Source organism: Corylus avellana, chromosome ca3, assembly GCF_901000735.1.
Source record: "Corylus avellana chromosome ca3, CavTom2PMs-1.0".
Classification (NCBI taxonomy): Eukaryota; Viridiplantae; Streptophyta; class Magnoliopsida; order Fagales; family Betulaceae; genus Corylus; species Corylus avellana.
Genome location: NC_081543.1, coordinates 4,610,756 through 4,635,187, shown reverse-complemented (window position 1 = coordinate 4,635,187; position 24,432 = coordinate 4,610,756). Strand labels below are relative to the sequence as shown.

The following is a 24,432-nucleotide window of genomic DNA, read 5'->3' as shown; positions in this document are numbered from 1 at the left end:
TTTGCATGCGTTAGTGTAAGGGTACATTTAAAAATTTGATTGGATACCTAACATTTGAGGGTTTCCAAGAATTGAAAAGAGAAAATTAATTTTAAATAGTTTGCCAAACAGACCCTCAATCTTTAACCGCATTACCTTTTTTGATGGAAGCAATTATGCCCACCAGAAAGTAGGCATGAAAGCTTTCCTGAAATCTTGGATGAAAGTGTCTATCAATTGAAAAAGGTTGGTCGAAACCTATGCTTCTTTTTGATGGAGTTGTTCGTAGGTATATAGATCTTTGGTCAACGGATGAGATAAATGATTACATGCTATCTTCATGGCTATTTCGTAAGAAGAATTCAAATGAATAACTCTTGAAAAGAAACCTAGATTGTTAAAAATTATAAACTTCAAATGCTGACTACCCATTTTGAGAAGATTAGAATGAAGTAGGATAAGACTTTTGAGAGTTCTTTTGTACAATAAATCCCCTCAAATGCGATAATTGTCCTTTGAAAAATGTTAAACTTCCTACTATTTTACCTATGCCAGCATGTTGTTAAAATTATTATTTTAGTAGCTAATGTGTCTCCAATCACATGTTAACACGTGTCAAAAGTTGTAAAAGAATTGTATATGTGACATTACCCTTATTTTTTTGAAACCCGAGTGGTTTCTACTCTCTTCAATTTTCATAAAGAAGTGAGTAATTCTTCGTGACTTGTGCTCCTCAACTTTCAAGAAAGTCTTAAAGTTGTTACTCTGCCATCTGTTGCTCAACCATGCAAGTTCCATGTATAACTTGCAACTTCACTCGACCCTCATGCAACTTGTGAGTACTTGAAACAAGTTATAAAACTTTTCTTTTTATAGTGTAATTTGCATGGAGGTTTTTTTAAGAGTTCTTCAAAAAATTTCCACTTCATCAACTAAAATCTCTACATATTATCTTCTAGTTTTATCTACTACACTTGCATGTTGAATTTTTGTTGATTGATTTTGTCTGGCTTGTGTCTCAAAATTTTAACTAGTTAAGTTTGTTTGGGAACACCTATTCACCTCTTTTACGGGCCTTTACAAGTTGCAACGATCTTATATCCACCTCACCCCTCTATAAGGAAGAAAACTTTAGGCTACACAGAGCTATCACTACAACACTAAGCTATAAATGAAGGAATTGGATAAAAAGAGCAAACAGAATCTATATTAAAGCATTCTTTTCATCCTTCACAGTGCTTAGGGATTTTAATTCACTCAACATCCGATCATATTCATGTTGAACCTCCTCTATTTCAATTTTGAGCTGTGTCACCTGCACATTCAAAGAGATTGATTCTCATTAACTGGTTAAATGAAAATCTTACAAGTTAAAAGAGCACCCATCACTTGCTCTAATGTAGGTGATAGGATAGCAATCTACAACTTCAAGAATCAGAAACTCTGCTGGGCTAAACATTATACTATTCTAAAATTTGTTTGGTACTTGCACATTTGGACAAACATTGAAATGAGCCTATTTTACATGATGTATTGGATAAATTCTAGGGGTTTTGGTTTTCCTACATGTCATTAGAGTTTTGGACCATGGAAAATTCCTTGAAGGGTTTCCTTATTATTTTCCAGTTTTATTTTTTGGATGACCCCATCCAAAAGGAAAGAAGTTTTCCTACAGATGCTACACGAAATGAAGTCATCTTTAGTGGGTTACCCAAAAACCACAGTAGCAAAGTTTTTTTTTCAATTAAATGTCAGGTGTTTTGAGCATAACAACAGAGATCAAAATTTTTTAGCACCAAGTACAGAAATAGTACAGGAATCTAACACAAAGACAGAAATCTAGAACACAATTAGTGACTATTGGTGTATTCGAAGTACCTTGAGTTTAAGTTCTTCCTCCCTCTTCTCATATTCCAAACATCTGAAAACATAAAACAAATAAATAAGTGCCTTTTGTGAGCATGAATTTTAGTTCCTCATAATTTGGAGTGCAACTGTTGATTTAGTCAAGATATTTTCACGCCAAAAAGGGCTCTTTGCCATGCAACTATGCAAGCATGAGCCAGTGCTTTGTATAAATAGCCAAGAAATATGATACTATGAAGTAGATCTCCCATATCTTGACCAAAATGTCAACCCCTGATATCTGGATTCTCCATTCAATCTAGTCAATGAGCTCTATCTCAAATGGCACCTCCTCAATCCAAAAGAGCAAAGTAGAGGATGAGGTCATAGGATCACAGCTCATGGGACGCATGCATACGTTACCAATTAAAGGGTGGGAAAAAGTGAAACAAAATTCCATCTAATCTGTTATTCTATGTGGTCAAGTGCAAGTGCAGCTAACCATGGAGGACTAAACACCTAACATACTTACTCTGCATGCAGCTTCTTGTTTGCTTGCAACAAGTTTACAGTCTCTTGATCTTTCGGCTGATTATCGGCAGCATTCAGTGCCTACATAAAATGCATGAAAGACGTTAGCAAAAGTTCCCTCCCCCCTCTCTTTCCCCTTTTATGGCTATGAGATTATTCTTCAATAAAGGAGTGCGGGATATGATCACCCATTAGAAGATTAATAAAGTTCCTAGTTATTAATCCAAAGCAAAACCGTAAAGCACTCTATAGAGCAATCAATCGTGCATTTTGGCTCAGAAAACAGTTCTGAAAAGTAAACTGTGCAATGAAAGTAACAAGCAAGATAACAGAAAAGAAGCCAGATATTGGTCGAGGAGTTTTCCCTTTTACACAGGAAAAGAGGTAAAAGAAAAGGATGATTTCATTTCAAGGTTGGTTTGCATGCTTTTGCAGACCCACCAGATCATCAATACAGGAACAAACAGAACGTTAGCATTAATGTTATATTCCTCGGTAGTCTCTGTATAGCCAATAAATTCAAATTAATCAATGTAAATAGAGAAAGGGGTCTAAATTTCTTTGCTCTAGAGTGGGTGGGTGCAGTAGTAGCAGCATTCAATGTCAAAGAAAATTAAATTACAAGTTGCCCATCCAGACCTGTATATCCTGACAATGCCCAGAATCAGTTACATTGACCACTTCCACTGCCTGCCGTTTTGCTTTTTCTACCTCTATTATATCACCATGTTCCTTCCTCTTCACACGTAATCCTATGCCAACACAAGGCACCATATCATATGTTGGATAACGTTTATTAAGATTAGAAATTATGAAAAACGATTTTAAATTAAAAAGTACCGAGTTCAGATATGCTTTGAGACTTGGATATTGATTGCTCTGATCTTCCAAGTGCTGCTTCTAAACCACTAATAGCAGGCGAATTTATCTTAGACATGTCAAGTTGTTTGCTAGAGTGTGGCATACAATGGGATGAAACCTGCGGGGTCACTGGTACTCGAGGGATTTTGTTGGAATGGTACCCAATTAGTCCACAATGATAATCCCTGCCAAAGTTCATTAATGTGCATCAGGGAGGTATTACAAATCTGCTATGATACCTTGACCTACTATTGGAGCATTTCTCCACCACACAGAAGTGACACGGTACTATAAGCCACAATTTCATCAAAATATTTGTCTCTTGATTGCATTTGACTAAAACCAATGCAACAAAGAAACTGATGACAAGAGTTGAAGAAAAGTCACTTATTTTAATAATAATGAAAATGATCCCATACATCAATTGAAAGAAAATAAAATATAATTTAGATACTTAAAAACTCCATCTAAATGCTATGTAAAACTGAAAATTTATTAACCACCTTCTATTTGTTGGATGAAAATCCCCTAGATAAGTTTCCAAAAAAAATACAAACTTTATCGCTCCAGCAGGATTAGGAAAAGGGAAAAAGAGCAGGACAGTGAGAAGATTGAAGGGAAATTTTCCATAATCACAACAAGATACTACACCTTCCATCTCATATTGTTGGCCAATATAGAAAATCCAACGTTGTAAGTTAGACATCATTTAATGCCTTTTTTTTTTGGAGTAAATAGGAGGGAAAAGAAGGGAAAGAGGGATCAAGGTGGTTTGAGATCCCAATATAATCCAGTTACACTAGGGGAGAGGAGAGATATGGGAATACTTCCACATGAGGTTGGACGCGACCCATTTGGCAAGATTGTGCGTAGAGTTGATAGTATGATGGAGTTTCAATGCAGTCCAAGATGACATTTAGCTGAGGAGGTGGTAGACATCTCTGACAATAGATGCAATTTGCCAGTCCTGGACATGATGCTGGTTCAGGATGGAATACATGATGACCAAGGAATCACTTTCCACAATGATTTAATGCATTGTCTTTGAACTAAAAAGGTATAAATTTTTAAAACTTTCCTCCTTAATCTAAACTCAAATAAAGAAATGAAAAGGTCCTACAAAATTTTCAAATAAAGGAAAAGATAAATTAGGAAAGTCTTAAATTATGTCCATTTACTTTAAAGTGGACAATATTTTGAGATATTCAAATAAAATAGAGGATCAGCAGCACGGGACGAGAAAAGTACTTTTTTTTTTTTAATGTTAGAAATAGCTTACCAGTATTCAAATGTCATTTCCTTCAATCGAGCTTCAAGCTTTTGGAAAAGGGAAGTTCTCTCAAAATCTTGCTTGTTATGAGTCGGTTCAATGAAATTTGCTTCCAATACACCTAAAATAACATTATTGACATTAGGCACCTCAAAACTCCAATTTTTTAACATAATCAACCTCCAAACAGAAGGAAAAAATTGATAAAAAGAGGGCTATTGCAGCTTTTACCAACAACCCCTCTACCCCTACTGTTTTGATAGCTCAGAACCTGCCAAAACGGCTGCAAGAAAAGAGAAAGAAGGCAAAGAATTAAGCGCACCATTTCCACAATAAAATATGGCATGATAAGGAATTTTTTCGGGAGGACAGAAAGTTGAAAATTCACACAACGAAAGTATGAAACAGCTACACACTGAGATACTGGGAGAAGAACAGAAAGTTGAACATTCTCACAACAAAAGCATGAAACAGCTAGACACTATCTAATTATGACAATAATCAGTAGAACGCTACAACAACAAAAACCAAATAGCATATCCTCTCAAGAAGGACAGAAGGTGAAGTCAAAGGTTCAATCCCGAATGAGTGCCTGAGATTCATTTGCCTATCTTATTAATACTAACAATAACAATAATACTAATAATAATAATGAGGAGGAGGATAATAATACTAATAACAACAACAATGTAAATAGTTGATAAGGAATTTTCGCATCATAACAATTTCACTATCGCATTGCAACACCAATGGAAGTGAAACTCATTTTCTAAAAGGTCACTACCAGTATTAGACGGTTCTTATGGTAGACATTGAATCCGTGAAAACCCACAAGTGGAGCTTCTTTAAGAAATCCAATTGAAGTTATAACTTGACCCTGCACAATCAAACAAGAGAGATGCAATGTAAATGACAGCCACTGCATATATCAATCACCAAAAAGTGACAGCAAATATGAAAGTACATCGCATGTAGGTCAATGCATGCTTGCACCAAATCTAAGATTAAAATTAAATTTAAAAAAAAAAAATGGAAAAAAAAAATGGAGAGAAAGGTCACACGCCAGTTCCATAAGGTGTGTGCATTCCATTTTCCTAAAAAAAAAAAAAAGGATAAACAAACCATCCACCATGAGTAATATCAAAATGGATTTCCTTCAAGTACGAATCGGCCTTTTAAGCAAAAATGGATTTTAACTAAGAAACCCTACAGACCTACAGCCAGGCCAGGGAAAAAAATGGCTCATCCAGTTCAAACAGCTGATGAGAATACAATGAACATTGTTTGGCACTTGACAAGAGATACGATCGCAACATATAAAATCCACAAAACTCACTATTTTGAATGAAGACCAACAGAGTAATCATATAAGAAAGAAGTTGACAAAAATTTAATACCAACCTCCACACATCCACCAGATTGAGGTCTGTACAAGATGAATTCTGGGAATTTGAGATCAAGGGCAATATTATGATGCTCAACAACTCGCCCTCGCAATATAATGTTGAATCTTTCAGGAACTCGCAAGTATAAGATGGACAGGTATACCTGTGGAACATGAGGAAACCATAGTAAGTAAAAATTGATTTCTTGTACATCTGATTCAGGTATATAGATTTTTTAATATGCTTACACGGAGAGAATAATGGAATTGATTGGCAATGTGCTGTTCATTTACTGTCTTCCAACCAGGGATTGTGCCAATTTTCTTGGTCTCCCCACTAACACGAATATCCTGCAACCACCGTCCAAGGGAAGCCCCCATCATCAGAAAAGACGCTAAGGGGGTGTGTTTTTTTCTTTTATTTTTCTTTTGTGTGTGTGGGGTTTGTGGGAGGGGGTGTTTACCCAACAAAAAAGGCAAAATAAATATCAACCTCAGGATCTGATTCAAAGTCAAGTTCAACATCACCATCATCATTGAACCATAAATTGTAGATAATAACCTTTGTGCCATGAGCCCCAATGTCATCAAACTGCCATCAAATTGTGGTAGAAGTGAGAAAAGTTTGAAAAGGACTCTAAGAGCTAGGTAAACTGCAAGAAACATCTATGCAATTGCTTTCTTCTACATCTGTGAGAAGTGAGAAAATTTGGTAATTAAACAACTTCACAGAAGGAACGCCTTCTTCTTAGACAAAAATTATATTTTAGTAAAATTCACCATTACGGCCAGCGGGCTTAGGGTCAAACAGTGCATCTTCCAATAAGAATTGGGAGGAGGGAGATCAAGACTCCCTAGGTGTGCATAAAACTTAACAATAAAAAATTAATACTTAAAAAAAAAAGAAGAAGTAGAATTCACACTTATGAATTCAATAGGTGACTCAGAGCAAAACCATGTAATCTACCAAATAAACCGACTAGAATATTTACGTATTATTAGAATTTGTTTATTTTCGTTTGTATGTTTATTCCAAGTTGAGCATATATATTATATACATGCTCCAGCTCGAAGTGGTGTGTTAGAATGATAGGAGTTTCTTTCAAGAAGTTTCTAGAACATGTGGTGAGCCCCACTAACTGTCAATTCATGAGTTGTATTGTGTAGCCAACTTTTCTATATATTCGGAAGAATGGAATAGAGGCAGAAGGAAATTCACCCCCATTTCTCTTACATTTGCAGATTCCCATCATAGTTTGTTTGTTTGTTTTTTTTTTTTTTTGATGAATCAGATTCCCATCATAGTTAACACATTATATCAATTAGTGGCAGCATACAGATGAGGTGTGGAAAAGAGCAAGTTGCAACATAAGAAAGAAAATTTTAAATGAGCTTACTTGCTTTAAAAGCTCTGCTTCTGTTGAAAATGGAGACCACTGCAACAGCATGGAAAGGTTAGACATAAAATGTTCTTTACCATGTAATATGTCCAGTGCGCCAGTTGATGCATTAAATTCATAATCCACCTGCAAGCGACATGGTGGGTTACAAAGTAAGAGAAACCTCAGCAGAGAGAGGATAACAGAGCAAGCTGCGCCATCACAGTCCACAAAACCAGAAACCACAAAATAATTGACACCTATTAAGACTTTGAGATCTAAAGTTTACTAGCATGCAACAGGAACTACCCCAGGACAATCACGTGTTGAAAGATAACCTCATTCCTTAGTGAAAATCAAGTAAGCATATTGTGTTACCTGAACAAACTTATAGCATTCTAAGGCACATTACATACACATACATCATAGTAACACATTTATTGTTCATACATCATATTAACGGAAAAGCTTTCAAGTAAGAATGGTAGGTTTGGCAGCGTGTCCCTCCTGGGTACTACTATTCTTACAGTAGAGAAGTGAAACTCACCATGGGTACTACTATTCTGTCATGGCCTGTTTTTGTCAAAAATGTATAAGCGAGGAGACCGATGCTTTGAGTCATTGTCCTGATTATGGAATACACTAATATTAGCTGACAAGAAGTTCGAACTGCCAACCATTTTTTTTTTTAAAAAAAAAAAAAACAAATGAAAATGAAATCTATCATATATAAATATTGACTTTTGGCATGTCAATGATATTTCACTCATCATTTTTCAAAAGGATATAAAAATAGAGAATTATACAGATTGAATTATACGGAAAAGTAAAGAAACAAAAATGCAAGAGCTCTGAAAGTCATAGACTTGTTGAAAGTGTGAAAAATCAGATGGACCCCAAGGGCCTAAAAGTATTATATCTTCTTGAAAGTCAAATTTACCGAATAATCTAGAGTTAAAGAGTACTATTTGGTGTGCTTGAGAAACTTCTGATTCTTTCCCTCATTAACTCCAAAAAAATTGGAAAAAAAAATGAAAAGAATTTATCTTTATCTCACATTCAACATAGTACCAAAGCAAAAAATCCATCAATTTTCTAGCATGCAGTTGCCATTCTGAACTTCACCTTAGTGTATCCACTAACTAGTTAATCACTTAAAAGATAGAACAAAAAACATCTGAACCATCAGATGGACCCCAAGGGCCTAAAAGTATTGCATCTTCTTGAAAGTCAAATTTACCGAATAATCTAGAGTTAAAGAGTATACTATTTGGTGTACTTGAGGAACCTCTGATTCTTTCCCTCATTAACTCCAAAAAAATTGGAAAAAAACATGAAAAGAATTTATCTATATCTCACATTTAACATAGTACCAAAGCAAAAAATCCATCAATTTTCTAGCATGCAGTTGCCATTCTGAACTTCACGTTAGTGTATCCACTAACTCGTTAATCACTTAAAAGATAGAACAAAAAACATCTGAACTATACAGGCCCACAGGGTTCTAATAATCTTTTGATCAATTAAATGAGTTTCCATTCATTAAACCTAAAGGATGGTGCATACGTGATTCATGTGTTACACCAACACCATCAACTTCTCACCTTTATAAAATTCTAAAGAGATGAGAGAGAGGGAGAGAGAGATCCCTGAAGAGATATTTCAGGAAAATTGTGGCTATTTTCGCCAACACTGTATTCTTGTTTTCTGTTTTCAGTTTAAATTTCTCACTCTTCTCAAATACATTAACAAAAAGCTCAAAACATAAAACACTTCTCAAAATACAAAACACTTTTTAAAAAAACTGTATTCTTACCTTCTTGTAGGAATATTTTAACCAAACAAGTGCTTAACTTTTTTTTACAAGTAATCAAAATTATCAATAAAAGCGCAAAAGGCACAACCCAAGTACACAGGGAATATATAAGAGAATACCTAACTAGAAATAGAAAACAAGTCAAAAAATTCATGAAAACTAAGCAAATTAAGAATTAAGGTAACTGTCTAGTGGTTAAGAGTTTTGAAAAAGAAAGAAGATAATTCCAACCCGCCAAACGACGCTCAATCCTCTCAATAACACCATCCCAAATTGATTTAGCCTTAAAAGGAATTTCCAGCGGAAGGCCAAGATACTGCAACGGCAAAGAAGACACCCCACAACCCATAATACTGGCCAACCCATCAACTGACGTTACCCACAAGAACCAATTATGACTTGGCCAGATTAAAATTCAAACCGGATACAGCTTTACAGCATAAGAATAAGGCAAGCAAATAATGGATGTGATCTAGTTTAGCCTCACAAAAAAAACATAAGGTGTCATTTGCTAACCTAAGATGGGAAATGTGAAGCATATCTGAGTTCTCAGATCCCACTGAAAAGCCTGAAAGAAAGCCCCCATCTATGGTAGCTGAAATCATTTTTCTAAGAGCCTCCATTACAATGACAAAGGGCAAAGGAGACAGAAGATCTCCCTGTCTCATACCACAGGAGCTACTGAAGACACCGGAATGAGAACTATTCACCAAAATAGAAAAGCGCACCAAAGAAATACAATGCAATATCTAGTTACGTCATTTCTCCCCAAAACGACACCTCCTTAGCAAGTACTGTAGGAACTCCCAATTAACATGATCGTAGGTCTTCTCAATATCCGGTATGCAAAGCACTTTTGGTTCACCCAATCTGATCCTCTACCCAAGCACTCATTAGCTAATAAGAACGAAGTTAGAATGCCTTCCTCTAGTAGACGCATTCTAGGGCTTCAAAATAATCTTATCTACAACCCTCTTCAGTTTTCACCCTATTGATTAGGACTTTGACAATAATCTTATAAACCCTACTCACTAAACTAATGGGTCTAAAATCTTTAACATCAATAGCCTCTGGCTTCTTCGAAATGAGAGCATTAAAAGTAGCATTACAGCTTTTTTCCAAACTTACCTCTAGCAAGAAAATCATGGAACACCCTCATAACATCTTCTTTAATCATATCCCAACACGCTTGGAAGAAAGCCATAGTAAACCATCAAGGTCTAGCACCCTATCACTATTCATACCTTTCACCACCTTTAACACCTCAATCTCCTCAAACGGTCTCTCTAACCAAATGGCCCCCTCCTCATCAATAGAGTCATAAGCAAGGCCATCAAGCTTGGGTCCCCAACTAAACTGTTCGATAAACAATCTATTATTGAAAACCACAATGTGTTTCCTAACCTCATAATGATCAAGGAAACTGATCCATTGATCAACAGCGACTTGATGAAGCTATTTCTCCATCGAGTGAGCCACTTGATGGAAAAACTTTGTACATTTGTCCCCCTCTCTTAGCTAAAGAGCCATTGACTTTTGCCTCCAACTCATCTCCTCCAACAATGTTACCCTCTCCAAATCACCAATAGCCATGTCTTTCCTCAGCTTCTCTTCATCACATAACACGCTCTCTTCCTCCAAACCATCAAGAACATTTAACACCTCCATGAGATTCTTTTCTGGTTCTCCACATTGCCACACACTTGCTCATTCCAAACTCTTAAATCAGCTTTCAAAGCCTTAATTTTGTGAGCCAAAACAAAGCTCAGGGAGCCTTGAAAATGATAGGAAGACCACCATTATTTCACTTTGTCCACAAAGCCTGCCCCTCTAGAAGGTTTTACTTAAGCAAATTGAGCAAGTTCCTCCTCAAATAAACGGTCTACTAAAGGAGATAGTACATAATTAAGAGGTAATCTGGTCACTAGGAAAAGTAAAAAACAAATAGTAATCGCACCGTCAAGTGCCGAAGCAGAATATACAGCAATGACTTGTATTACTAGTGAGTTGACATGGTTACAACATTTTCTCCGGAGATTGGATTCTCATTTTCTACTTCTATCACATTTGTTTGTGATAACCAAGTTGCTTTACATATTGCACCTAACCCAGTTTTTCATGCAAAGACCAAGTATATTGAGGTTGATTGTCATTTTATTTGACATAAGATACTTAGTGGAGATATATCTACACCATTCGTGGAGTATGGAGACCAGTTAACTTATATGTTTAACCCTTTCGGTGTACTAAAACTCTCCCCCCCCCCTCCCCCCCCCAACCACGGGGGAACCTCCTCTCTTCTTTTTTTTTTTTTTTTTGAAAGGTAAATAGAGAAATATTATAGAAAGCATAAGGTGCCCCTAAGCATACAGGAAGTATACAAAAAGGATACCAAAAAAGAAAAAGAATAAGCAAAAACAAAAACATAAAAAAGAAGGAAAAACACCCACAAAAACCCAAAAATAGGAGAAACCTCAAAAGCCCCTACAATACCAACCCCCAAAACCCTAGGCAAAATTACATCACAGGAAGAGCCCTCTTGCCTCTGTCCCGACTAGAGCCAACTCTCCTTGCATCAAAGTTGATCGAGGACTCCAAATTCTTCAGCTCCCTTCTCCCTTTAGGCTTAGGAGTGGAGACTAAAACCTCTTGGCACTGCCTCTCATCAACTTGAGCCATGAAGTTCAAAAACCTCTTCGCATCCCCCTCGTAAGAGATCCCCACAGACTAGATCTTCACCAAAAACGGCTAGCCGAAGGAGACTTTCTGACCGCTCCCCCACCTGGCTCCGACAAGGATTGGACCACAGTCCAAACCAAGGCCTGAGATGAAGCACCTAAAAGCGGCACCATTGGAGCACTGATCGTCGTCACAACCTCGTCAATTAGAGAAGCGTTCATCTGAGCTCCTCTGCCTACCTTCAATCTACAGTAGTATCTCAGCACCGATTTGGACTTTGACGAGTAGATAGGTGCCCCACACCCCAACATCACCGGAAGAGAAAAACAAAGCCTTTCACCCAAAGTGGCTGCCCCCAACAAAGAGGCACCAAAGGAATCTGACCCAACTTCAATGAAAATCGGCCCCAAAGAAAACCCCTCAGTTCCCGAGTCTACCATATCAGCCACAACCACCAAGGAAAAAAAATCCCGTGCTTAGAAAATGCTGGACCAGCTCTTGACGAGTACCCCAAAGAGACACTCGCTGCTACCGGCGGCGGAGATGAAAGAACAAAGGTAGAGTAGGCTTGCGTAGAGGCTTGCACAAAAGGGAGAGGCATGCATAAAAGACACTGGAACATAAGATTCAAGTCTAAAAGACACCGAAACAAGACCGGAGAAAGTCGAAACAAGACCATCAACAGCCGCCGACAACATCAGACATAGAATCACACATGTAACCGAGACTCGCCCTTCGTTCACTCCAACACCCATCGAAGTCTCATAACCCGTATCCAAAGAAGCATCTGACCTGAAAACCAGGTCATAACCCACCAAAACAGCCTTCTTTATATTGGGCTTCGGAACCCTTGCAACTGGACCTAGCTCGAAACCGAGCCCTTTTGAAGACTACCTTAACCCTCTTAAGCATCTTGCCCGCCTTATGCTTAAGCCAAAAACACTTAAGGCAAAAGCTTGCAAGCCAAATCAATCCACTCCCCAAAGAGTGGGAGAAGCTTTTTGAATACACCATCCTCTTTTTGCGCCAAACCATGAACGTCACCCTAGATGCAGCACATCGAACTGCACCTAGAGCCATCAGAAGCACAAAGGTTATTACCTAGGGGACTGAGCGATTGCTTCTCCAAAGCGTAACAATCCACCGATTGTCGAACCACCGCGGAGCAATCCAGACCAAGTGGATGATTCTTCTCCAAACCACCCCAAATCACCACCTACAGCACTTGTTCCAGCTCCAACACACCCCGCGGAACTGCAATCTGAACCAAAGGCCCGCAACCTTTGACAGAGACAGGAGCCACCGAATGCACCACCTCTGCAAACGATGGAAACCCAATTGCCTTTCCATCGTCTTCAAGAAAAGCCAAGAATTTAGACAACTCCCCTAAAACACGACTCCAAGCCCGCCCATCAGGCCTTCAAGAATTAGAACCAATCCTCTCCGACCACCCATGTCGTAGACCGCCACCTCCAAGAACCTACCAGACCTATTCCCACTTCTCCGCACGATGGTTACCTTCGACCCCTCCCTATAAGACTTAATGAAATCCTCAACCCTAGGATTTCACAACACCACTTCCACCATCGACAGCAGCCACGCAGTGCATCACAAGCCCAAAAGGACTACCCCTTGCAAAATCTTTCCTTTTCTCCACTACCCTGAGCTCTAAAGACCCTTTCCCCACCGAGAACAGAAAAGATTTAGCCTCCACAAAGAACCGGCTTTCCATACCCAACTGCACATGACAACTGCTGAAGGGGATCGAACTAGACACCACCACGCGCCACTCACATGATCGCTCTCCAATGTGACACAAACTACCTATCGTCTGAGAACCACCTTGACTGAATCACTGCTGACGAGACCAAAATAGAACAGCCCAAGACCTAAACTCTTGAAAGAACTTTGTGGCACCTTTCACACGAGTAATGAACGTAGAGAAGCCGCCGAAGCAGAACAACTACAAAAGAGAGAGAGGGAGAGGGAGAGCTTTGCCAAGGATATTTTGGAACCTCCTCATGAGAAGAAGGTGAAGGAGAAAGAGAAAAATTAGGCAAAGGAAACCATTTCCCCCCACTAACAACCAATGCCAACAGGCAACAACCATTTAGAACTACGGGAAGCTGAGTTGACTCCTAAAGAGCCCATACTAGAGGCTTGGACCTTTTCTAACACTGTAGTAGATAACTTAGCCCCCAGACAAACGGGGTCACACACATTACCTTTCCTAGGCCCGACTTGCCAAAACAAGCATGCAACTTTCCTAACCTGCACACTTTGCTGCCAAAAACGAAATTAGAGAGCCTTGTGCTTAGAGGAACTATTGCTACCTCATCACCGGCCATACATAATGGGAGAGAGGCAAGTGTTGCGAAAGTGAAACCGGGAGTTTCTCCTTGAACAGAAGATCTTCGGCGAGCGGCAACCCTTCCACCAACACCTGCACCGTCAATGATTGTCGACAAAGCCACTGCTCGCCGCCACCTAACCCACTACCAAACCCAAGCCTTTGCCCGAAGAAGAGGATACCCAACCCAAGGCTTTCTCATCCATTTGCTAAGTATGCATATGTATATATGCATGTGGGTGTTTATAAGGCAGTATGGCTCATATACGGGGTCACTAAACACAAAATTTCAATGCATAAAGATTGAAAAGAGTCACTTTCGAATTGAAACCTGTTATTCAGGTGGCGGCTGAAGACGATAGCATCTGCGCCAAGTCTCATCGTACTAGTCTTGAAGCCGTTTCCATCTGGAAGACTACAAGTAAACCCAATTAATATGAAAGAAGATAATCAAAAGAAACTGTAGAGTGATTGCTACTATTCATACATTGTCCAATGGCTGATTTAGATTTCTTGTCTGAAAACCCAAAACTCATACAACGCCTGATTGCTACAGGATCCATTCCACCACCATCATCTAATGACAAGTAAACAGATTTTACATATAGGAGTTAGCAAAAATATTCCAGTATAGAATTTACTGGTGAGGACTTCCAGATCACAGTAACAATCATATTCTGATTGCTATAATTTCAAATACATGATACCTTGGATTAACAATGCTGGACCTCCATCCTTTGGATTTGTGGTTTTATCTACAAGGACAAAAGTGGCTCCATTTTGGATCTATCCAATTTAAGAAAAGAAGGAAAAATAGTGAAATGCATAACATGATATGATAGTTTGAGACAGAAAGAAAAATCATAATCACAACACAGCCAATTAACATCAAGAGCATATGCAATCCCGCAAAAGCCATAACAAAGAACCTAACTGAAAAATCTTGTCTTTCAATGAAGAAGTGTTGTGCTTTTATAATAAAATATCATATAAACCATCAAAGAGGTGAAATTTAACTGGCCAAGGAAACGCTTAAGCAGAAGCCCATGACCTTATAGGCTTCCATATACCAATACCTCAACAAGTAACCAAAACAGCTATCAAGCATGGCATTAACATAGCGTAACAGGAAGATTTTTATGTCTTCTACATAGTCCCACCATATATATTCCAGCCCCATTGGCAGCATTGCTAAATCAACAATAAACCTTGTTCTCTCTAATTTTCCACTGCCTCAATTTTTTTACTGCTTGTCACATAGATGTTAAAGGCGTACTCAGCAAAATAATTCTAATGTCACACAAAGATGTACCTAACAAAAACCACAAATAAATAGCCTACTCAGCCTCTTTTATTTTTTTGTGTTTTACAAAGAAAGAAAAAAAAAAAAAAAAGAGAAAGAGTAAAAGCTTAAGACTAAGAAAGTAATTATCTCAACCTAAAAGTCTGAGATTAATATGAGCTACACTACTGAAATATACAAAACCATTTAGTGGGGCCTTTCTTTGTATACATTTTGTGTACTAGGGTTGCGCCCCTTTGCACTTATCAATGAATTCATTATTTATCAAAAAAATAAAACCATCCAAAAAAAGAAATCAAAGTATACTGTTATCATTCAAATTAATTTGCAACATTAGAAGGATTACACAACCCCAGCACCACAACGAACCAAAGCAACAATATAAAGTACGAAAATTCAAGTTAAAAAGCTCACCTCATCAACTGCGTTGTCAAGCAGTTCTGCTACAGCTGCAAACAGGAAGCAACCGGAAAAAGGCAGTAATGCAAGGTGCCATAAATCCACCAATCATAGATATAAGCACAATTACTGAAACATGCAAATTCATTAGTTGCACATACCGCCGAAGACCCACTTATGTGAAGTGGCATTTGAATGAAGGAACAACGGGTGGACATGTAGATAGTTTTTGCCATCTGTAATAGAAAAAAAGCATAAAAATGTAAGAGAACAATATATCAAGCTTTCATAAATCATGATGCAGGTGCTACTGTGCACAGAGCATGAGGGTTTATCACAATTATGCGACGGAAAAGCCTGAGCTAGGAAACATCTAAAACCAGAACATTCATATAGAGCTGCATTACAACCACAGCTTCTCAGTGGTCTGCTGGACAGTATATTAGGAGCCAATGATGACATGGCCATAAAATTTCAAAGACCAAAAATCAGCAAAACACCACATGCATGTCAGCAAACATTAATATGTTATAGTTGACAGGAGAATACTTTGAAGTGAGACTTTAGAACCAAGCCCATCATCATAGTTCCCAGCTTTCCAGAATTGCCTACAAAGTGGTGCAGGACACGTAGGTGATGTGGAAGGAAGACTTGTATCATCCACTGGAGACTGCCCTTGATCCCATATTCTAGAGCTACTTTTACCAGTACTTAAAGCATTTGAGCCTCTATTTTCTTCAGATTCTTGCCTTCCACATTGGGTTTGAGATTTGTGACGCTTCACTAGTTGAACCTTATTCTCTTTCTGTTGTATTCTGCCCCCAACAATACCAGGCTCCAACTTAACAGCTTTCACATTCAGATGTCCACATTCATCATCACTAGATAAGTCCACAATGTCTATAAAGCTCATCTTGAGCACTGTAAAAGAAATTAAATTCATGTAACTGGTTACAATAGGTAAAGAAAACAAAGCTTCAACAGGCACGAAAGATATAAAGATCAATCAGCCAAGAGAGTAATGGGGCAGTATAGATTAAAGCATGGTTTATCCCACCATGCTCCAAATTTTGTTATCATAAGTAGAAAGTCCAACCCTATATTCTAGTGCTTTGGGATTTTCACTGTCTTTAAGAGTAAAATACGGTCTACTGTTGGTTGTCCCTTATATATAGTATAATCTTCAATATATTTATACATTTCTACCAAAAAAAAAATTAAGAATCCAACCACCAAACCAACTCCACGTAGAAATGCCTTCACCTCCATTGACACCGTTGGCACCCATTTTCCAGACTTTTTTTGGAGACATTAAGATGTACAGATTGGATTAATTTAAATTTTTTTCATACTTGAGAGATTCTATAATTAACCTTTTTCAGTCAAACTTCCTCATGGATTCAACAGTAAAAGGAATGATGGAAGCTTTAATTTCTTATTGTTCTCTGCCAGCTAGTCTCAGGAGAGAGAACTTGGACAGAAATAATAGCCAACATTCTGAGCTATGGTGACTATGCAGACAAAGTAATGCAAGCCTTAAACATATTTGAAAGTGCATTATCAATTCAAGGAAATATCAATCTGAAACTACATAAATAATTGTCCATCTAGCATAAATGAGTGAATTTTTAATTACAACAAATGAAACCAATGATTTCTATTTATAATTAATTCAATCTTATTAGAAGTGTAAAGGGGCACAACCCAAGTGCACAGGCAGTATGCAAGAGAGACGTCCAACTAGGAAGCAAAAGAACAAAAAACCAAAAATTCTAGAATATTAGAAAAGCGAGAACTAATGTAGGCAGCCATCCACACATAAAGAGACTTGAACATGATAGCTTTCAACTCTATGACCATTCTCTCACAATCTTCAAAATACTCGCGTTATCTCCAAATACACCACATTATGCACAAAGAAAGCGTCCTCCAGACTTCTAAATTGTGATGGCTGCCAAACTGACCTCTCCAACTAGCCCAAATCTCCACCACCAATTGGGGCATAACTACATGCAAATCTCTAGCAACTTCGAAGTGGAACAAGAGATAATCAATGGATTCTTTGCACTTCTTGTACATGCAACACTAATCTATCATTATGATGTGCCTCTTTCTCAGGTTATCTAATGTCAAAATCTTTCCAAACATTGTCGTCCAAACAAAGAATGTCATTCTCGAGGGAGCCTTATTTCTCCAAATGCTCCTCTAAGAAAAATGAGAGCCAGAGGGGGACTACGCAATGTAATAGCATATGATCTCAAATGTCTGTCTTTTGGAAGTGATCCAACAAACTTTATCCTCGACACCTCGTCTCAACCTAAGAGAGCACAAAAGATTAAAGAAAGAAATGACCACTTCACCTCCTAATCATGCACTAACATGATAAAAGTAATATTCCACTATAAAGTGTCATTAGAAAGCTGTGCATGACTTGCTACTAAGGTCTTCTTATAGCGAGCAATACTAAATGACACCTAGAAAGCTGCCTTCAAGGTCTAATCTCCACACCATACATCATGCCAAAACCTGATCTTACAAATCTAAAGAAAACCCCCCACCCCACTCTAATGTTTTTCCATACCCCAATCCCATAGGACTCAAATTGGAAAGAGTGCTTTCAATCAAAGTGATCCTACCACCCTTAGATAAATAAAAGTCTCTTTCAGCTTGCTAAATGACGTTTCATCTTTTCAATAATACTATCCTAGATAGATTTGTTCTCAAACAAAGCCCCCAACGAAAGGCCCAGGTACTTCATAGGCAAATAAGACACCCTACAACCAAGGATAGCCAAGCCTCCAACATCTTCCACAACGCCAACAAGGACTAACTCTTATTTAGCCAAGTTAATTTTCAACACCGAGACAGCGTCAAAGCATAAGAAAAGACATAACAAATGATGAAAATGACCTAGATTTTGCTCACAAAGAATCATAATGTCATCCGCAAATAAGAGATGAGACACCGTACTGAAAAACTTGATAAAAGCCCCTTATTCACAGTGGTGGACAGCGTTCTACTTGAAGCCTCCATGACAACAACGCACAATAGAGGGGAAAGAGGATCCTTGTCTCTGGGCAGCCCACCACTATTAAAAAGGGGGATGAAATTCTGTTAATCAACACAGAGAGCGCACAACGTAGATGCAATATTCTATCCAATCGCACCATTTCTCCCCAAAGTCACATCTCCTCAACAAATACAGCAAGAAATCCCAATTAAGAGCATGTTTGGGATTGTATTTGATAAATAGAACTTTTAAATCAAAGAGCTTTTTGGCAAAAGCTTTATTTTCAAGCTTTTGCCAAAAATGCGTTTTGGCCATTTATAGAGTAAAAAAGTCAAATAAGTATTTTTGAAATTTTTTACCAAACAGGCTGGCTTCTTGTTTGGCACACCTTTTTAAGTACTAAAAGCACTTTTTAAGCTCTCCAACACAATTCCAAACAGGCTTTAACACGACCATATGCCTTCTCTAAGTCTAATTTACAAAGCATACCTGGATCCCCTAATTTAATTCTACTGTCAAGGCATTCGTTTTCAATTAGAACTAAGCCTAAAATTTGTCTCCCCCTCATAAAAGCATTCCAAGACCTAAAAACAATCTTCTCCAACACCGTTTTCAGCCTATTCGCTACAACAATAGAGATAATTTTATAAGCGCAACCCACAAGACTAATAGAACGAAACTCTTTAATATCCACCACCATGGCTTTCTTGGGAATAAAGTAGCACTAAGGTTTTTTTCAAACTTACTTTGGGCATTAAACTCACGATATCTTCTTTGAGAACCTCCCAACAAGATTAAAAGAAGGCCAAAGAGAAACCCATTAGGCCGTTCAAAGCTCTCACCACCTCAAAGGCCTCACTATCCTCAAAAGTTCTTTCCATCCACAAAGCCTCTCAACACTAATAGAATCAAAGAGAAGTTCTTCTAAATTAGGCTGTCAACTAAATTGTTCTTAATAAAGACTAGTGTAAAATTGCAGAATGTACTCCCTTATTTCTAATGAGTCTACATAAGTAGAACCATTTACAACTAAGAATTCAATGGTGCTATTCCTTCTGTTCAAATGGGCCATTATGTGGAAAAATTTTGTATTCTTGTCTCCCTCTCTTAGCCAAAGTGCTCTCGATTTCTAACTCCAACTTACTTCTTCCGAAAAAGTTAACTCTCTCAAGATCATTGGTAATCTTAGACTTTCTCACTTTTTCAATATAATATAAGAATCTTTCTTCTGCAACAACATCACTTGGAGCTTATCCATAAGAACCTTTTCTACTTCTCAACATTACCAAAAACTTCCTCATCTTATTTTTTCAAGTCGACTATCAAAGCTTTCAATTTGCGCACTAGGAAAAAACAAGGGTGGCCTTCAAACCTGTAAGACACCCACCATTGTTTTACCTAATCCACATAATTCTAATTTTAACTTCTCAAACTTGAAATACCCTTTATTCCTTACAACAGCACCACAATCAAGCAATAACAGAAAGTGATCCAATAAAAGTCTAAGGAGCCTCTGAGAAATATCAGGAAACTGGGCTTCCCAATTCTGGACCACGATAACGATAAGATCATGTTCAAAAATCAACTCATAAAACTCTAACATCTAGGGAAGAACGAGAGTCACTAGATCTCTCACTCAGGTAATGAGTGATGTTGAAATCCTCTTAATGCACCATGGTAAATTCCACCAACTAATCAAATATAGAACTCTTCTGTCATTATCAACATTAGAGCCATAAACACTCACAAAAGCCCACTCAAAATTGTCATCAACATTTCTGAAAGAGCAAGCAACGAAGCACCAACACACACACTCTCTTCAACTTTCTCCAACGCCCTCCTATCCCACATTAACAAGTTCCCTCTAGAAGCCCCTCTCAAACTCAAATAACGCTAATCCACATGTTGATAGGGTGAAAGACTATACACAACAGCCCTAGACACAAGCTGCAGTTTGGTTTCTTGTAAACAAACAATATCAGTCTTCCATTCTCTAAGGAGATTCCTAATCCTCCACATTTTATCCCTCTTATTCAACCCTTGAACATTTCAAAACAGAATCTTAGGCTTCATAAAGAATTAGTTGGACCCCTCCCTCCCCTTACCTTTGCCTCTACTAGAATGACCTACCTTAAGGTCGTATTAATAGAACGAAAAAAAAAAAAAAAAGAACAAGCTAACCTCTTTAACTTGTGGCGCCTTTTGTTCACTAAATTAGAAAGAGAACTAGATGGACTTGCCCGACCATTTTGATTTCAACTCGCTTCAATGGTAGTGAACAAATCCATCAACTCATCCTCAAACTCGTCACAAAAGAACCCCACAAAGCGACAGAAACTCATAAATTTTTGAACCACCTAACATAAAGAATCTAAAACTAGCAAATGACTCTTCAATAACAAGGGGATGGTTGTTCTCCCTAGGCTCTTCCCCGAAATAGGGAACCATTTCCGAGGGAGCAGGCATCTCGTCTCCATTGCGGCTGGTCAGGTTTTTCCAACTTCACAACATGCCAACAGGGATGTCTGCACAGTCTCATGTACCTTTCCTAGCCTATTGCCTTCCCCCTTGCTCTTTCTAAGGATTCAAACCTGGAATCAACACTCTCTTCCCATCTCTGAAGGCTAATGCCCACTCTAGGGCCTTAGGACCTCTCGCAAAATCGAAAACACCCAGACATGGTATAACCATCACACCATCAGCAAAAGATATGCCATAAGGTATATCCACATCCATAGACCCATCAACCAGCAAACAAACATCCAAAATTCTAGCTTAAGGGTCACCACTAGCGCATTCTAAACAAAAAACTGAAGCTCTGATAGGCGGCATCGCAGCAGGGTGACCATAGTTAACACCCTTAATAGAGTAGCACCGGCAGTGGTCTCAAAACATAGATTGCTCGAAGCACCTTGGCTCCCCTACCGCCTCCACCAGGATGATCAGTAACAACCACGTGAGGTAGTGGCAAAGCTATTGGAGATCTAGTGGATTGAGCGGAGGGATGGCCCGAATCCGCTCGTTCGCTTGAGCTCGAATGTGGACTCCTTATCCCCTATTTAATTTTCCACTTAAGATTGTAATTGGGCCTAGGTCAACATTGATTTAAAACTCCAAGCCGCATTTAACTGAAGCAGGCCCATGCTCTTAAAAACGCATCCTAGCATGTTGGGACACCAAAGAGGATTTGAGTTAAGTGTGCCCAAACCCGCAAACATCCACCCCTTTGTGATGAGCTTCATCTCCTGAAGCAAGCCGGGCTAAGAAGGGGACACAAGCTCACTCCCACACCAAGAACCACTGAAGGCCCCACTGCGAACTCCTGGCCGAGAGTGATTTAAAACGCTGGGCCCAATAGCACACACCATGCCTGAGTCTTTATCTTTCACCCTGTTGGGACGAGCCACCCCATACAAGTCTAAATATTGTGCACCTGAGACAACAATAAACAAGGCTCTCCCCATTGGCTTGAACTTTAGCTCATCAATCACACTGTTTGCCTGGCCTACAACACTCTCAAGCCAAATAGCACTCTAGCCCTCCCTAACCTAACAATACAAAATAGAAGTATCCTATATATTGTAAATTCAATACATAGACCAAAATACCCCTTAACAAATTCATGTCACCAACATACTCTTTTAACCCTAAGAAACTCTTCTAACATTCCCACTTTAAGATGGGCATATATATCAAATAAGCCCAACTTGTAACAAACAAACTCTAACCTTAAACATAGCAGCTAACTGGTCTCCAACTTCACGAATGGTGTAGATATATCTCCACTTAGTATCTTTTCTCGAATAAAATGACAATCAACCTCAATATGCTTTGTCCTTTCATGAAACACCAGGTTAGACGCAATATGTAAAATAACCTAGTTAGTAGTTATCACAAAACAATAGAATAGGAGTAGGAGTTAAGAATCCAATCTCCTAGAGAAATTGTTGTAACCATGTCAACTCACTTATAGTATTGAAAATAGTTTACACTTCGCTAAAACATTAGGCATTTTGTGGACCAAACCTCTACCTCCTAGCCACTTATTCCCCAACTTCTTTGTATTATCACCACCATCACTCTTTTGTATCCGCCACCATCATTATTTTCTTCATCTCTCTCCTCGATCACCACCATGACTATCTCTCTCCTTCACCTTCCCTTGATCCATCAATCCATGTCCCAACAACCATCTCCCTCCTTTGCCTTTCCCCAATCCATTGATCCATTAATCCATGTAGCCATCACCATCTTCCTCTCTCACTCCTCCCACTCAATCACCATTACCACCAACTTATGAGTTTTTTGTTTAAATTAACATAAATATTTTTTATACAACTAAATAATATATTTTCTTTTAGATCTTGACCAAACAACCAAAAAACATATATTTCTTTCCAAAAATACTTTTTATAAGTTTCTTTTCAAAATGATTTTATCTTGAATAAAATATTTTTCTTTGAAAACAAACGCAACCTTAATTTATTTCACTTTCCATCATTTCCTTCAATTCAAGCACACTCTCATGGTAGTTTATGTAGTAAGATTCTCAATAACACTAGATAATGGCGTCGCTAAGATCAGCAGACAGTGAGCAAAATGGCGTTAACTTGAGCTTTCACTATCACCCATTACAGCTTCATGCCATATCGCTTAATTGGACACCAATACATCCAAAGAAACAACAGTAAAAAGCAGAAAAAGCCCCAGAGAAAACAAAGTGAAGAAGATGAAAAACTGGCAGATAAAAGGATTAGTGCAAGAACATGCAGGGCTTTTACCTTCCTCAGAATAGTCAAGTCCCAAAGAATACCTTCTCTATTTAGAGTAAACAAATTCCATACTCATCTCAAATCAAAGCTGTAAAATCCTAAAAAACCATCTTCCATAACAGCAAAATTTTCAGATCTACCTTTTTCTTTTTTTAAATCTTTTTTTCTCTTAAGCCAAAGTGTTGCACCTACAACAAACCCGAGGCAAGAGAAATACAATGGGAATCTCAATCCATATAAAGGGGCAAAGACAAGTAAAAAGCGTGAAGTACGGACCTAATTATGGATAGGAGATTTGAATTCGAAATCAAAAGGTCCTTTTAATGAAAACGCGTCAAACCAAGGTCTCCCAAGACGACACGTGGTTGGGATTTGAAAACCACAAATCTATGCATTTAATGGGGTTGCTTGCCAACTACGAAATAGAAATCTTAAAAAAATAAAACTCTTTTCCTTTTTTACTTCTCCAAAAAAAGATTATTCTCTATTTTTCTTATTATCAAATTTTTTTTTTTTCTCTCACAAAAATTTTAGATCTCATTTTATTTTTATATCAAATCAATCATTTTTTTTATTACCATCCAAACAAAAACTCATCACAAAACTTTTTATCAATTTGGATTAGAGTTCCCTCTCATGCTTAACAAATTTTATTGAATGGATTCTTCTGAATTTCAACTATTACTTTGAAATTAGATTGTTAAGATTTTATTATTTCAACACGATACATAATAAGCTGATAAACTGTGATAATATGGTAAGTAATAAAATGATAAATGCTTATACGATAAAATTTTATTATTTAATTTGAAAAAATTAATTAATCTTAAACCAGTAGATTTCATCAAATCTCA

The 24,432-nt window shown here is 38.0% G+C and overlaps 1 protein-coding gene across 8 annotated transcripts; it reads right to left on the bottom strand.

Annotated features, from left to right (window-relative positions):
• Positions 1–1,145: 1,145 nt before the first annotated feature.
• LOC132175496 (protein MICRORCHIDIA 6-like) lies at positions 1,146–23,810 on the bottom strand. 8 transcript variants are annotated; one of them, XM_059587467.1, is made up of 20 exons: positions 23,588–23,810; positions 16,346–16,717; positions 15,958–16,032; positions 15,812–15,846; positions 14,802–14,880; positions 14,582–14,671; positions 14,426–14,501; positions 7,797–7,875; positions 7,268–7,396; positions 6,364–6,462; positions 6,120–6,221; positions 5,888–6,034; positions 5,271–5,363; positions 4,718–4,769; positions 4,496–4,607; positions 3,196–3,401; positions 2,995–3,107; positions 2,357–2,436; positions 1,858–1,900; positions 1,146–1,294 (listed from the first exon to the last, which is right to left on the bottom strand). In XM_059587467.1, the coding sequence occupies exons 2-20, from the start codon at positions 16,707–16,709 to the stop codon at positions 1,184–1,186; spliced, it is 2,085 nt and encodes a 694-aa protein (XP_059443450.1). In that variant the 5' UTR covers positions 16,710–16,717; positions 23,588–23,810; the 3' UTR covers positions 1,146–1,183. The 8 variants fall into 8 exon arrangements, with proteins under 8 accessions (XP_059443450.1, XP_059443451.1, XP_059443452.1 ...); XM_059587468.1 differs by lacking the exon at positions 23,588–23,810 and adding an exon at positions 20,988–21,798; XM_059587469.1 differs by lacking the exon at positions 23,588–23,810 and adding an exon at positions 18,707–20,551 and having other exon boundaries at positions 6,433–6,462.
• Between the last annotated feature and the right edge of the window lie 622 nt (positions 23,811–24,432).

Coding starts and splice junctions, on each gene's coding strand:
- LOC132175496 (XM_059587461.1), bottom strand. CDS start 18,731: ATGATTCTTTGTGAGCAAAATCTAG. Junction 14,502..14,581: donor TAAATCAGCCATTGGACAAT/GTATGAATAGTA, acceptor GTAGTCTTCCAG/ATGGAAACGGCTTCAAGACT. Junction 4,608..4,717: donor TAGGGGTAGAGGGGTTGTTG/GTAAAAGCTGCA, acceptor ATGTTATTTTAG/GTGTATTGGAAGCAAATTTC.